The following is a 20,992-nucleotide window of genomic DNA, read 5'->3' on the forward strand; positions in this document are numbered from 1 at the left end:
ACATAAGGTCTCGAAAATCCTCTGTGTCCACCAGGCGGAAAGGCAGCATTTCTGTAGCCAAGAGCTTGCAGATGGTGAAATTCAACCTCTTAGCTTTCTCATGGCAAGGAGGAAATGGTCTTTTACTTGTCCACATCTGAGGGACCGAGGGCTGGCTGTTGTGCTTAGACGGGGTTGAGAAGGGTGTCCCCTGGCAAACTGCCGGTCTGTGAGGAAGATGCAGGCGGACATGTTAGGTTGCCTTGATCCAAAGGTGGTGCTCTCGAAGTTGGAGAGCGCTCAACACCAGCTGGTGTTTCCACCTCCAAAGAAAATGATGACCTGCCAATCACGCTGGCTGTTGCGGGTAAAGAGGTGGCAGGTCTGCGTCCCAAAACAGGTGTGACTGCTGTCCCCCCAGTCACAGAGGATGAAGAGGCCGCGGTTGCACAAGATGGGGCAGTCAGTGGTTGGCCCGGCCCGCTATGCCGCATTGTAGCACAGTGAGCTTCCCACTGCAACTTATGCTTCATATCCATGTGACGGTTCATGCATGAAGTACTCAAACTATGGATTTTTTGGCCTATACTTAGCTTTTGGTGACAAATGTTACAGATAACACGAGTTGGGTCATCCTTATCGATCTGAAAAAATGCCCAGGCTATGCAAGGCTTAGCTCCCATGCGACCTGAAGAGCCACCACGACTTGTGGTCAGAGGCAGAGTTGTGTTTGAGGATGCAGTTGTTGACGTGCTTCCAGTACTACGTCTCTGTCCAGGAAGGCGCAACCTGACCTCGTCGTCACTAGCATCCTCCTCCACCTCCTCTGCTGACATCATCGACTGGCTGACTGTGGGTTGACAGTAAGTGGGATCTGCAACCTCGTCATCATCACCCTGTGTGTTCTCACACCCGTCGTCCTCAGAGCCAACCTCTTCCTGCCCTGACAAAAAACTCAAGTTGTCGCTCCAATCAGGTATTTGAGTCTCATCATTGTCTTCCTCATTGTCTCCACCAACAGGAGTTACAGTTTGGGAACGAGGGTCTACATTATGGCCAGAACCTTCTGCGTCTGGTCCTGGATCCGACTCATAAAGATTCTGGGCATCAGTGCAGATCATTTCCTCGTCTGGATTCACAGAAGCTCTGGAGCCGACCTCTGATTCCCAGGCTATAGTATGAGTAAACAGCTCTGCAGACTCAACTATCTGTTCTACCCCATACTCAGACGGGCAGCTGGAGACTTGGGAGCTGTGAGGAAGAAAGTGCAATTGGGGTGACACCTTTGAGGACTGGAGTATTTGTGATGTTGAAGTTGAGGTGGAGGAGAGCCCACTTAAAGGAGCACTTGATATCCGTTGAAACACCTGCTGTTTTTGTGCCTCATCTGGAATTTGGCGTGGGCGTAAGAAAGGGATCGTATCACATTGTCAACTAAAAGAAGTAGACATCTTAGTTTGGCTGGAAGATGGTCTTTCTTCTGCAGATGTTACTGTTGCTTTAACACCTACCCCACGGACACAACCTTTTTTTCCCTTCCCAACACGCCTATTCCCCTTTCCACCAGCAGCAGGCCTTTTTCCACTCATTTTGGTGGTTAACTAATTGACAACTCTGGAGTTGTTTGCACAAAAAACGATGGATGGGAACCGAGCAGAGCTGAGTGGCCAAACTGTGGTATTAGCCCAAAAGGATTGGCAGTAAAACAATTTTATTACATACACAGGTGGTGGAGCTTAGTATAGATGGACTAATAGAATGAGCCCCACACACTGCTACAAGCCCAAAATTATTTTCCGAGCTAGATGCAGATAAAAATTATTTGTAATTTGCAAGCTGGAGGAGCTTAGTATAGATGGACTAAGAATAAGTCCCACACACTGCTACAAGCCCAAAATTATTTTCCGAGCTAGATGCAGATAAAAATTATTAGTAATTTGAAAGCTGGTGGAGCTTAGTATAGATGGCCTAATAGAATGAGTACCAAAATTATTTTCCGAGCTAGATGCAGGTAAAAATTATTACTAATTTGCAAGCTGGTGGAGCTTAGTATAGATGGCCTAATAGAATGATGCTATGCCCAAAAGGTTTTACTTGGCTAGGTGCAGTAAAAAAAATTGTATTCTATACACAGGTGGTGTAGCTTGCAACACAGATAGGCTACTCCACTGACTAACACACACTGCAAGAGGCCAAAAAGGATTTGCTTAGCTAGATTTAGCCAACAGCTGTGAAAAACACTTGCACAGCACTGGCACAGACCTGCCTGGCAAAAAGTCCTAGGAAATGCTGTAAAATAGTCCTCAAAAGGACTGCAATTACAATTAGTCTTTACTCCCTCAACCTATCTATTTAAGAGCACAGACCTGCCTGATAAAAGTCATAGGAAATGCTGTAACCTAGTCCTTAAAAGGACTGCAATCACAACTATTCCCTACTCCCAAGCTATCTGTAGATTTCAGAGAAAATTGGCTTGAAATTAACACTGAAAGTATAGCGCTCACAGAAACAGAGGTGCCGTCTAACACGCAGCTGCAGCAGTGAGAAAATGGTGGCGACAGGGAAAATGGCTTGGTCTTATAGGGCAAGGACATGTGACATACACTGCCAATCACACATGCCCTTGCTTGTGTGAAAAAAAGCACTTTGCTCCGTGTGTGCGCTGCTGATAGGCTGACAGATTGCACCTCCCCACTGTAAATGCGGGAAAGAGAAAAAAAAATGGAGATCTTCATTGTTCCTGCAGAGATCCATCCCCTGCCCCTCCCCCCACCCCGCTGTACACTCAAACTGCGTATTAACATTAATTTTCATCATTACTGAGAAAAAATCCAGTTATGATTTTGGTGCACGAACAGTTATCAAACATAACCTCGAACAGCCGAATTTTTCTCAAATTGTTCGTGTTCGCCGAACGGCTCGAACACCGCCCAAAACAGCTCGAATTTGAGATTGGCGAACAGTTCGAGTCGAACAACGCTCATCTCTAATGTCCGCCCCTGCCCAAAGCTTCTACAGCTGTAAGTTGTAACCACCAAATGTATTATGCCACTTTTTCTGGACTGTAACCATCAAGAGTGCTGCTCCTCTCTGTGAGAAGAGAAATCTAGCCACTTGGTTGATAAACTAGGTCTGTGTCATTCCATTGGGGATACCATTCCTTTAAAAACGTATGAATCTGACCCACTCACCAGACTGACCAAGGCCACAATGACCCAAATTTATTTTATAATATTTTGCCATGGGACTATATTGGTTGGATTTATATCTAATGGGTTTTTACAGTATTTTTTGGGGGGATGGGTGTGTGTGTGTGTGTGGGGGGGGGGGGCAGAGTACCTATAAACAGTGTCAGAATAATGATGCCACTTTTTATTTTACTGTAATTAGGTCCACAATCCTTTGTGCTATATTTTCATAATGAAGCTATTTTTTTTATCAGTTTGTATATTGAGCATTTTTCTGTTATCCATCACTTTAGTTCCCGTGTGCATCAGGGGACAACGTGTGGGACTCTGTGGTTGTCCAGTTGGTGGTCCGTGGTCCAGACAAGCAGTGTGAACATGGCAGCATGTGCAGCGTGAAAGTAGGAAGCAAGCTACAAATACAGGTCAGGTCACTCATATCATCTCTTTTATGAAATTTCCCTATAGTAAGACAGTAACATTAAAGCACAGTACAAGAAGTGTTGTCATAGGGATATTGGAGTGAAGATGATGAAAACATCAGAGCTTAAATTATAAATTTGCACTTTTATATCTGTCTTCCTGTTGAATCTGCGCACCCCATTTTTTTACCCATTTTTTGTTACCCGTACCCAGTCACACTATTACACTATGAAATTCTGTCTGACTGTAGCCACCACTAGGGGGAGCTCATTCCATATGTAATGAAACCTCTTTTGGGGCAAACAACGCTCAAAATTGCATGGAAAAGTGGCCAATATGCATAACTGATGGTAGAGCTGAAATTCTGTAACAGCAACTCAAGTTTGGATTAGGAAAGGTTGCAATGTATACAGCTTCTTTTTAAAGGGATTTTCTCCACATCATCAATGGTTAAAATTGCAAAGTGCTTGTAAAAGCAATGAACTTTCCATTTTACCTCTTATTAATAATCGTATCCGTTCTCAAGGACGGGTGGATGTTTAATTTTATAGTTTGCTGCTCATTGCCTAGGTTACCGGCCACCTCTGCAGTCTATCAATGGTGGTCAGTGCAGCACTTACAAGAGCTTTGCTACAGAGCTTACAAGCGCTGATCGGTGACCCTGTGCTCCTCCAATGCTGCTGAGACAAACTGCCTCTGCTTGCAGCATGGGCTTAACCATGCCGCTGTTCTAAACTGTCAGTCATCAGGAGCACAACAGCTCCCAGCAAGCAAGAAGCCAGGGGAGTAGTGCGCTCCCGAAGCGCTATGTTGACCTATGTCAAGCTTAATAATAAATCAATTTTCTGTAATATTTAATATTTCCTCCATTAATTACTCATAGGTGTCTCTCTCCGCTGCTCCGCCATCTCTTGGTCTATCTTTGGCTCTGTGTTCTCTGTCTCCATCTTCAGATCCTTATAATTATTCCCATACTTTGCTTGTTGTGAACGGCTGCCCAGCAGATGAGGGTGTGTCCTTAACAATGGTCCCACCCCTGCCTTGCACCAACGCCTTGCTGACTAAGGCCTTCGGCTTCCAACTCGCCCCCTTCTACAACCACTCTATACAATTTCTGCACTGCAGAGTCCAATTGTGCTATAGGGAGGCATCGTGCAGAGGTCGTGCGGGATCCAGAAATATTCCAGAGGTGAGCGAGTCTACAGAATCCTTTCTAGTTTTGTCAATATGCTGTAAGAGACTTAAAGGGGTCGTCCGAAACTAACAATGATTTTAATCCTAAATGTCTGTCTATTTAATGTAATAATGTAATCTTTTCTTATATACTTTAATTAAAAGCTCCCTACCGTTCCCTCACTACTCTTAACTGCTTTTTTGATATATATATATATATATATATATATATATATATATATTTATATATATATATATATATATAAGAAACTACTGCACAGTGACAGTGCGCTCCCTTGCTAGCTCTGGTGAGAAGTGATGACCCGGCAATAGAGCGCACTGTCAGCTTGTAAAAAAATAAAAAAAATACAAATTTGCTTTAGTCGCCACTTTTTTGAAAACTGTAATTTTTTTAATTTTTTTTTTCAGTCAATAGCATTGTATGAGGGGTTGATTTTTTGCAGGAAGAGCTGTAGTTTTATTGGTGTCATTTTAGTGTCTATACGACTTTGATCTTTTTTTTGTTTTAATTTTTTTGCCATTTCAGCGTTCACCATATAGGACAAATGTTTTGTTATTTTATATAATTAATTAGCATTTTTTTGCATGAAATAAGTATTTGATACAGTAGAAAAACAGAACTTAATATTTGGTATAGAAACCTTTGTTTGCAATTACAGAGGTCAGACGTTTCCTGTAGTTCTTGACCACACTTGCACACACTGCAGCAGAGATTTTGGTCCACTTCTCCATACAGATCTTCTTGAGATCTTTCAGGTTTTGGGGTTGTCACTGGGCAATATTGAGTTTCAGCTCCCTCCAAAGATTTTCTATTGGGCTCAGATCTTGAGACTGGCTAGGCCACTCCAGGACCTTCAAATTCTTTTTACTGAGACACTCCTTAGTAGCCCTGCCTGTGTGTTTTCGGTAATTTTCATGCTGGAAGACCCAGTCACGACCCATCTTCAATGCTCTTACTGAGGGAAGGAGGTTGTTGGCCAAGATCTTGCAATACATAACTCCCTTCAATACAGTGCAGTTGTCCTTACCCCTTTTCAGAAAAAACACCCCCAAAAGTATGATGTTTCCCCCCCCACGCTTCATGGTTGGGACGATGTTCTTGGGGTTATACTCATCCTTCTTGTTCCTCCAAACATGGTGAGTGGCGTTGATACCAAAAAGTTCTATTTTGGTCTCATCTGACCACATGACCTTCTCCCATGCCTCCTCTGGATCATCTAGATGGTCACTGGCAGGCCTGGACATGTGCTGGTGTGAGCATGGGGACCTTGCGTGCCCTGCAGGATTTTAATCCATGACAGCGTAGTATGTTACTAATGGTAATGTTTGAGACTGTGATCTCAGCTCTCTTCAGGTCTTTGATCAGGTCCTCCAGTGTAGTTCTGGGCTGATTCATGACCTTTCCCAGAATCATTCTCACCTTAAAATGCGCATGCAATGCGCAAGCGCCATATGACATCAGTGCGTGCTTGTGCATAGTAACTATACTATGCACAAGTGCGCACTGATGTCATATGGCGCATGCGCATTGTATTGTTTCCCAGTTCAAAAATGGCGTATAAGGCCCTGGTGAACACTGCGCATGCGCAATGCCCTTAAATTTGATACTTAGTGCTATAGTGCAATTGCGGAAGTATATTCACTCTAGACGTGCGCATTAGTACTATGTAGACGTCGATGTGTGATGGCGTGATTGTAATGAAATATGGGGTGAGTCATTTTGTCTACTTATTATATACAGCTGTTACTGAATGACTCACTATGTATTAATATGAAGTTTGCTATTGTAATTTTTATGTATATTGTATCTTTTTGCACATGGTCACTTTTGCTCTACACTATATTAATTATCCTATGGGATGATATATAATATGCATGTCATAACACATTGTTTTTGAATAATTGCTGCTAAATTACTTTTGTAATTGGTTTGCCTGCCTTATATACTGTACTATGCATATGCACTTTGTTACCTGCTTGAGAAAGGTCTCCACTGTAGACCGAAACGTCGCCATATGGGCCATTAAAATCAACCTTTTTCACTGAATTGGAGTGCTGCTTCCATAGTTTTTGTATATATATATATATATATATATATATATATATATATATATATATATATATATATACAGTACAGACCAAAAGTTTGGATACACCTTCTCATTTAAAGATTTTTCTGTATTTTCATGACTATGAAAATTGTACATTCACACTGAAGGCATCAAAACTATGAATTAACACATGTGGAATTAAATACTTAACAAAAAAGTGTGAAACAGCTGAAAATATGTCTTATATTCTAGGTTCTTCAAAGTAGCCACCTTTTCCTTTGATGACTGCTTTGCACACTATTGGCATTCTCTTGATAAGCTTCAAGAGGTAGTCACCGGAAATGATTTTCACTTCACAGGTGTGCCCTGTCAGAATTAAGAAGTGGGATTTCTTGCCTTATGAATGGGGTTGGGACCATCAGTTGTGTTGTGCAGAAGTCAGGTGGATACACAGCTGATAGTCCTACTGAATAGACTGTTAGAATTTGTATTATGGCAAGAGAAAAGCAGCTAAGTAAAGAAAAATGTGTGGCCATCATTACTTTAAGAAATGAAGGTCAGTCAGTGCGAAAAACTGGGAAAACTTTAAAAGTGTCCCCAAGTGCAGTTGCAAAAACCATCAAGCGCTACAAAGAAACTGGCTCACATGAGGACCGCCCCAGGAAAGGAAGACCAAGAGTCACCTCTGCTTCTGAGGATAAGTTTATCCGAGTCACCAGCCTCAGAAATCGCAGGTTAACAGCAGTTCAGATTAGAGACCAGGTCAATGCCACACAGAGTTCTAGCAGCAGACACATCTCTACAACAACTGTTAAGAGGAGACTTTGTGCAACAGGCCTTCATGGTAAAATAGCTGCTAGGAAACCACTGCTAAGGACAGGCAACAAGCAGAAGAGACTTGTTTGGGCTAAAGAATACAAGGAATGGACATGAGACCAGTGGAAATCTGTGCTTTGGTCTGATGAGTCCAAATTTGAGATCTTTGGTTCCAACCACCGTGTCTTTGTGCGACGCATAAAAGGTGAACGGATGGACTCTACATGCCTGGTTCCCTCCGTGAAGCATGGAGGAGGAGGTGTGATGGTGTGGGGTAGCTTTGCTGGTGACATTGTTGGGGATTTATTCAAAATTGAAGGCATAATGAACCAGCATGGCTACCACAGCATCTTGCAGCGGCATGCTATTCCATCCTGTTTGCGTTTAGCTGGACTATCATTTATTTTTCAATGGGACAATGACTCCAAACACACCTCCACGCTGTGTAAGGGCTATTTGACCAAGAAGGAGAGTGACGAGGTGCTACGCCAGATGACCTGGCCTCCATAGTCACCAGACCTGAACCCAATCGAGATGGTTTGGGGTGAGCTGGACCGCAAAGTGAAGGCAAAAGGGCCAACAAGTGCTAAGCATCTCTGGGAACTCCTTCAAGATTGTTGGAAGACCATTTCCAGTGACTGCCTCTTGAAGCTCATCGAGAGAATGCCAAGAGTGTGCAAAGCAGTCATCAAAGCAAAAGGTGGCTGCTTTGAAGAACCTAGAATATAAGACATATTTTCAGTTGTTTCACACTTTTTTGTTAAGTATATAATTCCACATGTGTTACTTCATAGTTTTGATGCCTTCAGTGTGAATGTACAATTTTCATAGTCCTGAAAATACAGAAAAATCTTTAAATGAGAAGGTGTGTCCAAACTTTTGGTCTGTACTGTATATATATATATATATATATATATATATATATATATAGTACAGACCAAAAGTTTGGACACACCTCATTTAAAGATTTTTCTGTATTTTCATTACTATGAAAATTGTACATTCACACTGAAGGCATCAAAACTATGAATTAACACATGTGGAATTATATACTTAACAAAAAAGTGTGAAACAGCTGAAAATATGTCTTATATTCTAGGTTCTTCAAAGTAGCCACCTTTTCCTTTGATGACTGCTTTGCACACTATTGGCATTCTCTTGATAAGCTTCAAGAGGTAGTCACCGGAAATGATTTTCACTTCACAGGTGTGCCCTGTCAGAATTAAGAAGTGGGATTTCTTGCCTTATGAATGGGGTTGGGACCATCAGTTGTGTTGTGCAGAAGTCAGGTGGATACACAGCTGATAGTCCTACTGAATAGACTGTTAGAATTTGTATTATGGCAAGAGAAAAGCAGCTAAGTAAAGAAAAATGTGTGGCCATCATTACTTTAAGAAATGAAGGTCAGTCAGTGCGAAAAACTGGGAAAACTTTAAAAGTGTCCCCAAGTGCAGTTGCAAAAACCATCAAGCGCTACAAAGAAACTGGCTCACATGAGGACCGCCCCAGGAAAGGAAGACCAAGAGTCACCTCTGCTTCTGAGGATAAGTTTATCCGAGTCACCAGCCTCAGAAATCGCAGGTTAACAGCAGTTCAGATTAGAGACCAAGTCAATGCCACACAGAGTTCTAGCAGCAGACACATCTCTACAACAACTGTTAAGAGGAGACTTTGTGCAACAGGCCTTCATGGTAAAATAGCTGCTAGGAAACCACTGCTAAGGACAGGCAACAAGCAGAAGAGACTTGTTTGGGCTAAAGAATACAAGGAATGGACATGAGACCAGTGGAAATCTGTGCTTTGGTCTGATGAGTCCAAATTTGAGATCTTTGGTTCCAACCACCGTGTCTTTGTGCGACGCATAAAAGGTGAACGGATGGACTCTACATGCCTGGTTCCCTCCGTGAAGCATGGAGGAGGAGGTGTGATGGTGTGGGGTAGCTTTGCTGGTGACATTGTTGGGGATTTATTCAAAATTGAAGGCATAATGAACCAGCATGGCTACCACAGCATCTTGCAGCGGCATGCTATTCCATCCTGTTTGCGTTTAGCTGGACTATCATTTATTTTTCAATGGGACAATGACTCCAAACACACCTCCACGCTGTGTAAGGGCTATTTGACCAAGAAGGAGAGTGACGAGGTGCTACGCCAGATGACCTGGCCTCCATAGTCACCAGACCTGAACCCAATCGAGATGGTTTGGGGTGAGCTGGACCGCAAAGTGAAGGTAAAAGGGCCAACAAGTGCTAAGCATCTCTGGGAACTCCTTCAAGATTGTTGGAAGACCATTTCCAGTGACTGCCTCTTGAAGCTCATCGAGAGAATGCCAAGAGTGTGCAAAGCAGTCATCAAAGCAAAAGGTGGCTGCTTTGAAGAACCTAGAATATAAGACATATTTTCAGTTGTTTCACACTTTTTTGTTAAGTATATAATTCCACATGTGTTACTTCATAGTTTTGATGCCTTCAGTGTGAATGTACAATTTTCATAGTCCTGAAAATACAGAAAAATCTTTAAATGAGAAGGTGTGTCCAAACTTTTGGTCTGTACTGTATATATATATATATATATATATATATATATATATATATATATATATATATATAGTACAGACCAAAAGTTTGGACACCCCTCATTTAAAGATTTTTCTGTATTTTCATTACTATGAAAATTGTACATTCACACTGAAGGCATCAAAACTATGAATTAACACATGTGGAATTATATACTTAACAAAAAAGTGTGAAACAACTGAAAATATGTCTTATATTCTAGGTTCTTCAAAGTAGACACCTTTTGCTTTGATGACTGCTTTGCACACTCTTGGCATTCTCTTGATGAGCTTCAAGAGGTAGTCACCGGAAATGGTCTTCCAACAATCTTGAAGGAGCTCCCAGAGATGCTTAGCACTTGTTGGCCCTTTTGCCTTCACTCTGCGGTCCAGCTCACCCCAAACCATTTCGATTGAGTTCAGGTCTGGTGACTGTGGAGGCAGGTCATCTGGCGTGGCACTCCATCACTCTCATGCTTGGTCAAATAGCCCTTACACAGCCTGGAGGTGTGTTTGGGGTCATTGTCCTGTTGAAAAATAAATGATGGTCCAACTAAACGCAAACCGGATGGAATAGCATGCCGCTGCAAGATGCTGTGGTAGCCATGCTGTTTCAGTATGCCTTCAATTTTGAATAAACCCCCAACAGTGTCACCAGCAAAGCACCCCCACACCATCACACCTCCTCCATGCTTCACGGTGGGAACCAGGCATGTAGAGTCCATCCGCTCACCTTTTCTGCGTCGCACAAAGACACGGTGGTTGGATCTCAAATTTGGACTCATCAGACCAAAGCACAGATTTCCACTGGTCTAATGTCCATTCCTTGTGTTCTTTAGCCCAAACAAGTCTCTTCTGCTTGTTGCCTGTCCTTAGTAGTGGTTTCCTAGCAGCTATTTTACCATGAAGGCGTGCTGCACAAAGTCTCCTCTTAACAGTTGTTGTAGAGATGTGTCTGCTGCTAGAACTCTGTGTGGCATTGACCTGGTCTCTAATCTGAGCTGCTGTTAACTTGCGATTTCTGAGGCTGGTGACTAGGATAAACTTATCCTCAGAAGCAGAGGTGACTCTTGGTCTTCCTTTCCTGGGGTGGTCCTCATGTGAGCCAGTTTCTTTGTAGCGCTTGATAGTTTTTGCAACTGCACTTGGGGACACTTTCAAAGTTTTCCAAATTTTTCGGACTGACTGACCTTCATTTCTTAAAGTAATGATGGCCACTCGTGTTTCTTTACTTAGAATTTGTATTATGGCAAGAAAAAAGCAGCTAACAGTCTATTCAGTAGGACTATCAGCTGTGTATCCACCTGACTTCTGCACAACACAACTGATGGTCCCAACCCCATTTATAAGGCAAGAAATCCCACTTATTAAACCTGACAGGGCACACCTGTGAAGTGAAAACCATTTCCGGTGACTACCTCTTGAAGCTCATCAAGAGAATGCCAAGAGTGTGCAAAGCGGTCATCAAAGCAAAAGGTGGCTACTTTGAAGAACCTAGAATATAAGAAATATTTTCAGTTGTTTCACACTTTTTTGTTAAGTATATAATTCCACATGTGTTAATTCATAGTTTTGATGCCTTCAGTGTGAATGTACAATTTTCATAGTCCTGAAAATACAGAAAAATCTTTAAATGAGAAGGTGTGTCCAAACTTTTGGCCTGTACTGTATATATCTCTGCATCATTCTTATTCCTCTCTCCATACTTTCAGTGTCACAGTACTGAGGACCTCTGCAGCCGCATTAGTGCTGCCCCCTTGTTCCTGAGGCCTGAGCTCCAACGCACAGTGACGCAACCTCTGCTGGTCACCATTTCTGCTCCCACCCGTCCCCTGGTCCTGTCCAGTACAGGTCAGTAATGCCCCCCAATAATAAAAGCATAACTGAAAATGCTGCACACTCAATTCTTGTCTTTATTTTAGGTCATAAGAAAGTCCCCGTTCCCGAACATCAAGGTAAGAACAGACAACAAAAGCGGACGTAGTTTGGTCGGAGAATGAATCTGACCACAAAAGGTAGACGGGCAAAGCAAATGTGTAAAAATATAGGCGTTTGGGGTATTTCTTAGTGGTTTGAGGGTGGGACTCGTATATTCTGACATATAGGACAATATCCTTGGTGCTATTAGTGCATAAAAGTATTTAGAGCTGCCACCAACTGAGCAGCCACATGTAGGGGCCCACGAGCCACATTTTGGAGCCCACGAGCCACCTGTTGACACCCACTGGTCTATATAGGGGGAAAAACAAGTGTTTTGTTGGTCAAGGGCCAGTTTGATCAGGGGATCTGTGGACAACAAAACACTCCTTGAACCTCATGTGTTTATTGCACCACAGCCATTTTTTTTGGTGGTGGTGTGGGGGGGGGTCCACTTTTTTGAAAGGTGCATTGTTTTTCTCTATAGGCTTCTATGGGGAGCCTGAGAAACCGCATGTAAATAAAGCAGCTGTGTTTTTAAGGGCAAGATCAAAACGTTTCTGTACTAAAAATAAAAGCATGAAAAAGTGCTCATCAAAGCTGAAAAAAAGGCATCAATTAAAGAAGAATAAACAGAAAAAACACAATCAGAGAAGATTGCTATTGTGCATTTTGGTGCGGACGCTTGCTGATAAAAAGCGTCAGAAAAAAATGCATTGCTTATCCTACCAGTAATACCAATTTTTTAGATTTTTTTTTTTTAGTTTTTGATGCATTAAAATCAAAAATACTAGAAATAGAAATTTATGTCTTGATATTCTAAAATGCATAACTTTTATTTTTCCATTGATGGAGCCATATGAGGGCTGTTTTTTTGTATAGTTTTGATGTATGTATTTGATTTTTTGTTATCGCGCGTTTCCAAGGGCTTAAAGTGAATATGTCAGCAGGTTTTTGCTATGTAATATGACAGCAGCATGATGTAGGGACAGAGACACCGATTACAGCGATGTATCACTTAGTTTAATGGCTGCCGCAGTTGTGATAGAATCACAGTTTTCTCTGCTGCAGAACCAGCAGAGCTCGGAATGCTGAGCCCTGTATAACCCCGCCCACACCACTGATTGGCTGCTTTCTGTGTACACTGTATATTGACAGAAAGCTGCCAATCAGTGCTGGGGGTGTGGTTGGACCAGGAGGCACGAGACAACTAGTCCTGTAGTGATAATATCCTGCCGATAAAGCACTGATTATATTAAAACAGCAAAACGCAGCCCAGTAAGTGATAAATCACTGGAATCAGGGTCGCAGCCCCTACATCATGCTGCTCTCAGATTATAGCAAAAACCTGCAGACAAATTCCCTTTAAAGGGAACCTGTTAAAAACGTATCACCTCCCCCAAATCATTTATATGACTGTATAGCCCTTAATAAGATAAGTCATTTCATCCCTTTATAACCCAAAAGTGCTGTGTCAAAAATTGTGTATTGAAGTTGTGTCTGAAGGTGCATTGGGGCGTGTGGATGCACTTACAGCTTCTCGGCCTCACACTGTATTTCTTACCTAGCAGAACCCTCCCCTTGTTGATTGACAGGTCGTTGGTTGTGTACCAGTGCAAACTACCTATCAATCAACAAAGGGAGGGAGCAGCTAGGTAGGAAATAGTGTGAGGCTGAGAAGCTGTAAGTGCACCGTCACACCCCAATGCACTTCCAGACACAATTTGCGATTTTCTTTTTGCTGCTGGAATAGCACTTTGAGGTCATAAATGGATCAACTGGCTTTTATTTTAAATGGCTACAATAATTCTGGAAAGGGGTGATAAAGTTTCTGACATCTTCCCTCGAAGACATATCTTTGAGATGTGCCATAACCTGCTGTTGGAAAAATCTTGAGCTAAAAAAAAAAATTGTATGCAGTGAGCTCCCTCTAGTGGTGGCAGAAAGTCTGTCCCTAAGTCTACCGATTTACTCTTACTGTCTAAAGCAGACCTGGCGAAGACACAGGAATCTCACTCGTCAAACACTACCCAGCATATTATATTTTGCCTGGAGTGTTCTCTTAAAACCCACTTCACATTATGGCTTCATTTACACATTTACATGGTAGTATTTTTGAGTATGATAAAAAAGTTAACATTTTCAGCAGCTCACTGAATCTGATTTTCATTCATTTTTGGCCTTTGCATCCGTTCTTACTAGCAGCGTGACATCTGTTTTTCTTGTATGCAAAGAAAACCAAAACACATTCTAGATTTCTTTTACCCAATGAACAGTTAAAAAAAGGATAGTATTGGAGTACACATGAATGGCATGAGTGCTATCCGTTTCACTTGCATGGGCCATTTGGTCAGCAAATCTGATTAAGAGCTCGCTCACACCACCGTATTAATTGGACAAGTGCTATCCGATGTTTTAGCGGATGGGACTCAGACCAATGTTATACTAGGGGGCAGTGCCGATCAATGTTTTTTTCTCATACTGATTCGGCGTGAGATAAAAAAAAAATCTGATTTGCAGCGTAAATCGGACAAGACTTGCCCATTCTGTTCTATGGGTACGTAGAAATCCGACTGCACTCGGATGACATCTGACTGTGGTTCGATTTCCGCGGACTCCCACAATGGGGAAATTTTGTTCTCCAGCTTCTTAGCCCCTGTGCTACGTGTCTCTCATCCGAGAGAATCAGATCACGCTGTGCTGACACTGATCAAATTCTGACAGAGTTTGAGCCGAGTGTCATTTGCATAATCGGCCTGCTTCTCTTGGACGAAAGAATATACTGCTGTCTGACCGTAGCCCAAAAACAGATATTTTTTATGTGTTTGTGGACCTGTCAAAACCATATATGTGAAAAACAGACGTCTGAAAGAGTTCATAAAATTAATCCAGGACTAAATTAATTTTTTTTACTATGAGCCAAAAAACATACAGGCAGTTAATTATTACCTGCCTTTTCTACCCGGTTCCAACTCAGAGCAGACACTGACTTTTCCTGCCGGCGATTCAGCTGCTCCACGTCAACAGAGCCGAAAAAAATGAACTGGAGTATAAGTTGGTATGAATGCAAAATAGAAGCATGTTCACACTGGCCATTAAACAGACAAAACCCAAGACCGAAACAAAATGAACACATACCCCACTGTAAGTAAGTAAACGCAATAGTACATATTAATAACATAGGGTACTTAGTAAGCATAGTTTTTGATAGCACAAGAGACAGGAAGTGCTGCGCTTCAGAATCATCCAGCAACTAGAGGGGCTATCACAGTCACAGGAGACAGGGAGTGTTTTAGCAGAGCCCCAGGGGGATTGTGGGGAACCTGTTATTGTAGTCTGGCTGAAGCCGAAGAGAGAGGTGTTGTGTTATCTGGATCTGACAGAAGGCAACTGAACAGGATTCAGATCAGGAGAAACTCCCTGAACTAACAATGCAGAGCATTATCGGGCAGGAAGATAAGGACTGGAAGGAATTGTGTCACAGGGATCATCTCCCTCATCAAACCCTCCCCCCTCCATCTCCATGCAGGATCAAGAATGCTGTGTACTAATGTGTCCTTGTGAAGGAAAAGACTGTTGTGCATGCATAGAAGTGTGCTGCTAAGAGATATAATCTATTCTGAATTATGCTACTGAAGAGACTGTAATACTGAGTCTTGTGAAGAAACTACTGTAATGTTACTGGAGCCGGTTGCTCAAGAAACTCAGACTGTACTGTAATGAAGATTGTTGCTGTAATATCCCTGAATTGCACTGGCCGTGCTTCAGATTAAATTCCACTGTTAAACTATTGAAAAAGACTCCTGTCAGATGTGTCTGGTCAGCAATTGAATCTATAGTGTGCCTGAGAGAAGCTGCAGCCTATGGTCGCCCTGCGTAACGGTTCCCCCAGGATTCCAAAGAATTCATGAAACCCATCTCGCCCTAGCTGAACCTAGCGGTGTGCGTGTAACATGTACCCAAATCGGGATGGTCCTAACATCTAGTATTAAAACCTCACCATGCGTCATAGTGACGCCTGTGTGAATAAAGGCCTAGCAATGGAAGCTATATAAACATAATGCCCAGCTCAAAGGGAGGCCACACTGTTACCTGCACTAAGGTTTTAATACTAGAGGTTAGGACCACCCCGATTTGGCTACACCTTGACGCTGGTGTGATGGGTTTTACGCTTTTTTTGATCAAAAACGGTGTTTACTAAGTACCCTATTTATTTATATGCATTATTGCTTTTACTTACAGGAGGGTATATTTTGTTTCTGTCTTGGGTTTTGTCCACGTTAACAGAGCAGCTGTTGATGGAACGTGACAGCTGATGTCATGCTGTTTGACAGCTTGCTTCCCGCAGTTAGAAGGCAGGGAGCCAGCTATCAATCAGCTGTGAGGCAGTGACTGGGATCGTATACGAGGGACATTATATATCCCCAGAATGTGTACAGAGACCTATTAAATCCATTGGAGTGCGTTGCAGTTACAGACACAGCTGCCGCTGCAATGCAGGAATGAAGGTGAGCATGGACCTGGTCAGGCTATCTGGCTAAGGCAGATTAGTAAAACCCGGCAGGGCCTTTATTTCTTGGAGGAGGCTTCAGGAAGGCAGTGGGGCGGAATCCTCCCTCCAACCCGGGTTTTCCAGTGGCTCTTGCCACAGGTCCTTTAAAAACCTTGCATTAAGGATTAGTGTTGTTCAGTGTTGGGACCTGCTAGGAGCACAGAAGGAAAGCTCTGCTGGCCTGCGTGTAGCTGAACCTACGCCTGGGAAGGCTCTATACCCGTCAGGCTCAAAGCGGCCCAGCGCGGCCGTTGGCCACAGCAACCCTTATTTATGGACTTATATTAACCCATGCTGCGAACCGGAGGACTTTCTGTTTACCCGTAAGTTGCTGAATAAAAGCTGCTTATGTTGGACTTACAGCTTGTTGGAGAATGCGGGCAGTGTGACTGAGGCATACCCCACCGGCCGCTGCATGACCACAATCCGGCCTGCCACCTTTCAGCCCCACCCTGTGGACAAAATGGAGGAGCTGTTAAAGCAGCTGGTACTCACCCAGCAGCAGCAGCTGCAGTCCCAGCGGCAACTGCAGGAGCAGCACCAGAGTCTCCAACGGCAACAGCAGGATTGGGAACAGCAGCACAATCAGCAGCAGCTGCAGTCTCAGTGGCAGCAGCAGGAGCGGGAACAGCTGCACAATCAGCAGCAGCTACTGTACCAGCAGCAGCAGCAAAAAACAAATGAACTGTTGCTGCAACACATTGCTGCCCTGCGGGAAACAGCCACAGCACCGATTCCGGAACATCGAGAGGCCCGGGACAAGGTTCGCTCAGTGTTGAGGAAGATGGGACCGGAGGACGACGTGGAAGCCTTCCTGACCATCTACGAACGCACAGCAGAGCGGGAAAACCTACCAGCTGGCCAGTGGGCGGAAGTGGTGGCAGGAGACAACCCCAGAGGATGGACCGTCGAGGTTGTGTGTATCCATGCAGACCTCCAAGAATACCCAACCGCGGAGGTATTGTTGTCCACGCTATGTGGGGACATGAAACATGTGGTGGGGGTGGTAAAAACTATTCCCTATGGGACTGTGTTGGGAAGAGACTTGCCCCTGTTCTGGACTCTGTGGAAAAACAAAAACCACTCTTCCCCGGTAAAATTTATTACGGGCGCTGTTCCGAAGAACCCGAGTCAGGGGTACCTGCCGTAGGGGTGTCCAACCGAGGGACAGAGTGTAACCCTCATAGGTTTCCGCTAGAGGTGCTGGCAGGAGAGGTCGAGGAGACCCCATTGATCCCTGAGCTGGAGGTGTTCCGGGGCACATTTGGGACAGCTCAGCTACAGGATCCCACCCTGACTCGGGCACGGAAAAGGGTGTTAGAAGTAAATGGTGTAGCTCAACAGCGCGGTGTAGATGCTGTGATTCCACGCATGATGGTCAATGGTGAGTTGCTCTATAGGGTGGACAAAATCAAGGACGAGGTCGTGGAGCAGTTAGTGGTACCTCAGTCTTACCGTCGGGCGGTTCTGGAGATGGCACACACACACCTGCTGGGTGGACACTTAGGGGTTAAAAATACGCAAGAGCGTATATTGCAGCGGTTATTTTGGCCGAGGATTTACGAGGAGGTTCAAAAGTACTGCGAATCCTGCCCCGAGTTTCAGCTGACCACACCCACCGCAAGCTTCCGTAGCTCATTGGTACCTCCGCCAGTGATAGAGGTACCTTTTGAACGGATTGCAATAGACTTGGTAGGGCCCATTGTAAAATCCGCTCGTGGCCACCAACATATACTTGTGGTTGTCGACTGTGCCACCCGGTACCCGGAGGCTATACCGCTACGCCACACCTCGGCGAAACTGATTGCATGGGAGCTGTTTGCCATGTTCTGTCGCCTTGGACTACCTAAGGAGATGCTGACGGATCAAGGGACCCCTTTTATGTCCAAGGTGACGAGAGAACTGTGCAAACTGCTAAAAATGCGCACCTCGACGTACCACCCTCAAACAGACGGGCTAGTAGAACGGTTCAATAAAACCCTCAAGTTCATGTTAAAAAAGGTGGTTTCTAAGGACGGAAGAGATTGGGACATGTTATTACCCTATTTGATGTTCGCCGTCCGTGAGGTACCCCAGGCTTCCACAGGATTCTCTCCCTGAGTTATTGTACGGCAGACACTCTAGGGGTCTGTTGGACGTAGCCAAAGAGACGTGGTGACAAGAGCCGACTCCACATAGGAGTATAATTGAACATGTGGCTAGTATGCAGGACTGGATCGCGGTGGTCATGCCCATTGTGAAAAAACATCTGTTAGATGCCCAGGCTGCACGCAGGCGCACATATAATAAAAGGGCCAGAGTCAGGTCTTTTAACAAGGACGATCGGGTGGTAGTACGTGTACCCTCAGCCAGGGGTGCGTCCGGGGGAGAGGTCAGGATAAGTGATGCTCTCACTAAACAGCAGCGACGGGAGGCTCACTCGCTGGTGCAGCGGAATACCGACGTGTTCTCAGAGCTACCGGGTAGGACTGCGGTTCTCTAACATGACATTGTCACCGAACCTGGGGTAAGGGTACGAATGAGACCGTACTGGGTACCCGAAGCCCAGAGGCAAGCCGGCATGGCTGAGGTAAAACAAATGCTCCAGTTAGGAGTTATCGAGGAATGCGCGAGTCACCAGGCGGTTTCTGTCACTGCAAAATTTCAGTCTCTCTGTAGAAGTCGCAGGCAAACACGGATGCCCTGTCCCGGGCACGCTGTATGGTGACAAATGTTCAACCCCACAAGTTTGAACAGAGGGGAGGATATGTGAGGCAGTGACTGGGATCGTATACGAGGGACATTATATATCCCCAGAATGTGTACAGAGACCTATTAAACCCATTGGAGTGCATTGCAGTCACAGACACACCTGAGGCTGCAATGCAGGAATGAAGGTGAGCATGGACCTGGTCAGGCTATCTGGCTAAGGCAGATCAGTAAAACTCGGCAGGGCCTTCATTTCTTGGAGGAGGCTACAGGAAGGCAGTGGGGCGGCCTCCTCCCTCCAACCCGGGTTTTCCAGTGGCTCTTGCCACAGGTCCTTTAATAACGCTGCATTAAGGATTAGTGTTGTTCAGTGTCGGGACCTGCTAGGAGCATAGCAGAAAAGCTCGGCGGGCCTGTGTGTAGCTGAACCCACGCCTGGGAAAGCTCTGCACCCGTCAGGCTCTAAGCGGCCTGGCGCGGCCGTTGCCCACGGCAACCGTTATTTATGGACTTATGTTAACCCGGCTGCGAACCGGAGGACTTTCTGTTTACCCGTGAGTTGCTAAATAAAAGCGGTTTATGTTGGACTTGCTTGGGTCACTGCCTCAGTTACTGCACGGTGGGAACACCGCCGCCTTACACAGTGTAACATCCCTGGCGGCATGCTTGCATAGTGCACCACCTCCCACTATGCAAGACAGCAATCTTACCTGTCAGTCCAGCCTGCAAACCTTGCTCCAGTTCATGCTGTGTGCATGTCTCTTGTCTGATTGCTTTGGGCGGCGGCCCGGTTACTTCCTGATTCTTATAGCTGCTGTGGGCGCACTCCTAATGCGTCCCCAGCCTATTGCTGTGAGTCACTGGATATTTAAACCCCCTCCACCCAGAAGGAGGGGCCTGAGCAACACCTTCACTCAGTTTGTCTTTGCAACTGAATTGAAAGGTCCTGTCCTGTATCTTGTCTGTTTCTGCCACCCTGGGGGCTGCATACCCAAGCCTGTTATCACTGACTTCTAGTCTGTTTCCGCCACTCTGGGGGCTGCATACCCAGACCAGTTATCTCTGACTTCTAGTCTGTTTCCGACACTCTGGGGGCTGCATACCCAGACCTGTTATCTCTGACTTCTAGTCTGTTTCCACCACTCTGGGGGCTGTATACCCAGGCTCGTTCTTGCATCTCGCTGCAGCAGCAGTTCCTGTCTGAACTGTATCCTAGCCTGTTACCTGTTTGTCTCTATGTCCGTACCTTCCCTTTTCCTGCAGTATCTGAACCTGCACCTAACTCCAACTCGTTGTCTCTGTACACCTGTTTGTGAGTTTTGTGTCCACTCGCTACTTCATAGAAGGTACCTTGTGTGTATCTGGTTCTGCTTGTCCCTTTTCCCTTCCTCCGTATCTACCTCCTGTGTTCTAGCCATCTTCCTGCATTTTCCAGTCTGTTCCATGTGAACAGAGCCCTGTCCTCTCTGCCTGCACCTTCAGCCCTGTTCTGCTCTGCCTTGTCCACTGCACCTGCGGTTTCGCTCCGCTCTGCTTGCTCACCGCGTCAGCAGTTTCCCTCTGCTCTGTCTTGCCCACCGCTCCGGCGGTTCATCTCTGCTCTGCCTTGTCCACCGCACCTGCGGTTTTGCTC

The 20,992-nt window shown here is 44.7% G+C and overlaps 1 protein-coding gene across 1 annotated transcript in view; it reads left to right on the forward strand.

Annotated features, from left to right (window-relative positions):
- The window catches only part of TGFBR3L (transforming growth factor beta receptor 3 like), a 41,039-nt gene that overhangs the window by 13,224 nt on the left and 6,823 nt on the right, over window positions 1-20,992 (forward strand). Inside the window, exons 4-7 of the mRNA XM_073650894.1 lie at window positions 3,461-3,589; window positions 4,471-4,776; window positions 11,915-12,053; window positions 12,125-12,157. Of these exons, the coding sequence (XP_073506995.1) occupies window positions 3,461-3,589; window positions 4,471-4,776; window positions 11,915-12,053; window positions 12,125-12,157 (607 nt within the window). The remainder of the gene's footprint in view (window positions 1-3,460; window positions 3,590-4,470; window positions 4,777-11,914; window positions 12,054-12,124; window positions 12,158-20,992) is intronic.

This window comes from Phyllobates terribilis, unplaced genomic scaffold (genome assembly GCF_046119375.1).
Source record: "Phyllobates terribilis strain yellow unplaced genomic scaffold, ASM4611937v1 Scaffold_11__3_contigs__length_659146591, whole genome shotgun sequence".
Taxonomy (NCBI): Eukaryota; Metazoa; Chordata; class Amphibia; order Anura; family Dendrobatidae; genus Phyllobates; species Phyllobates terribilis.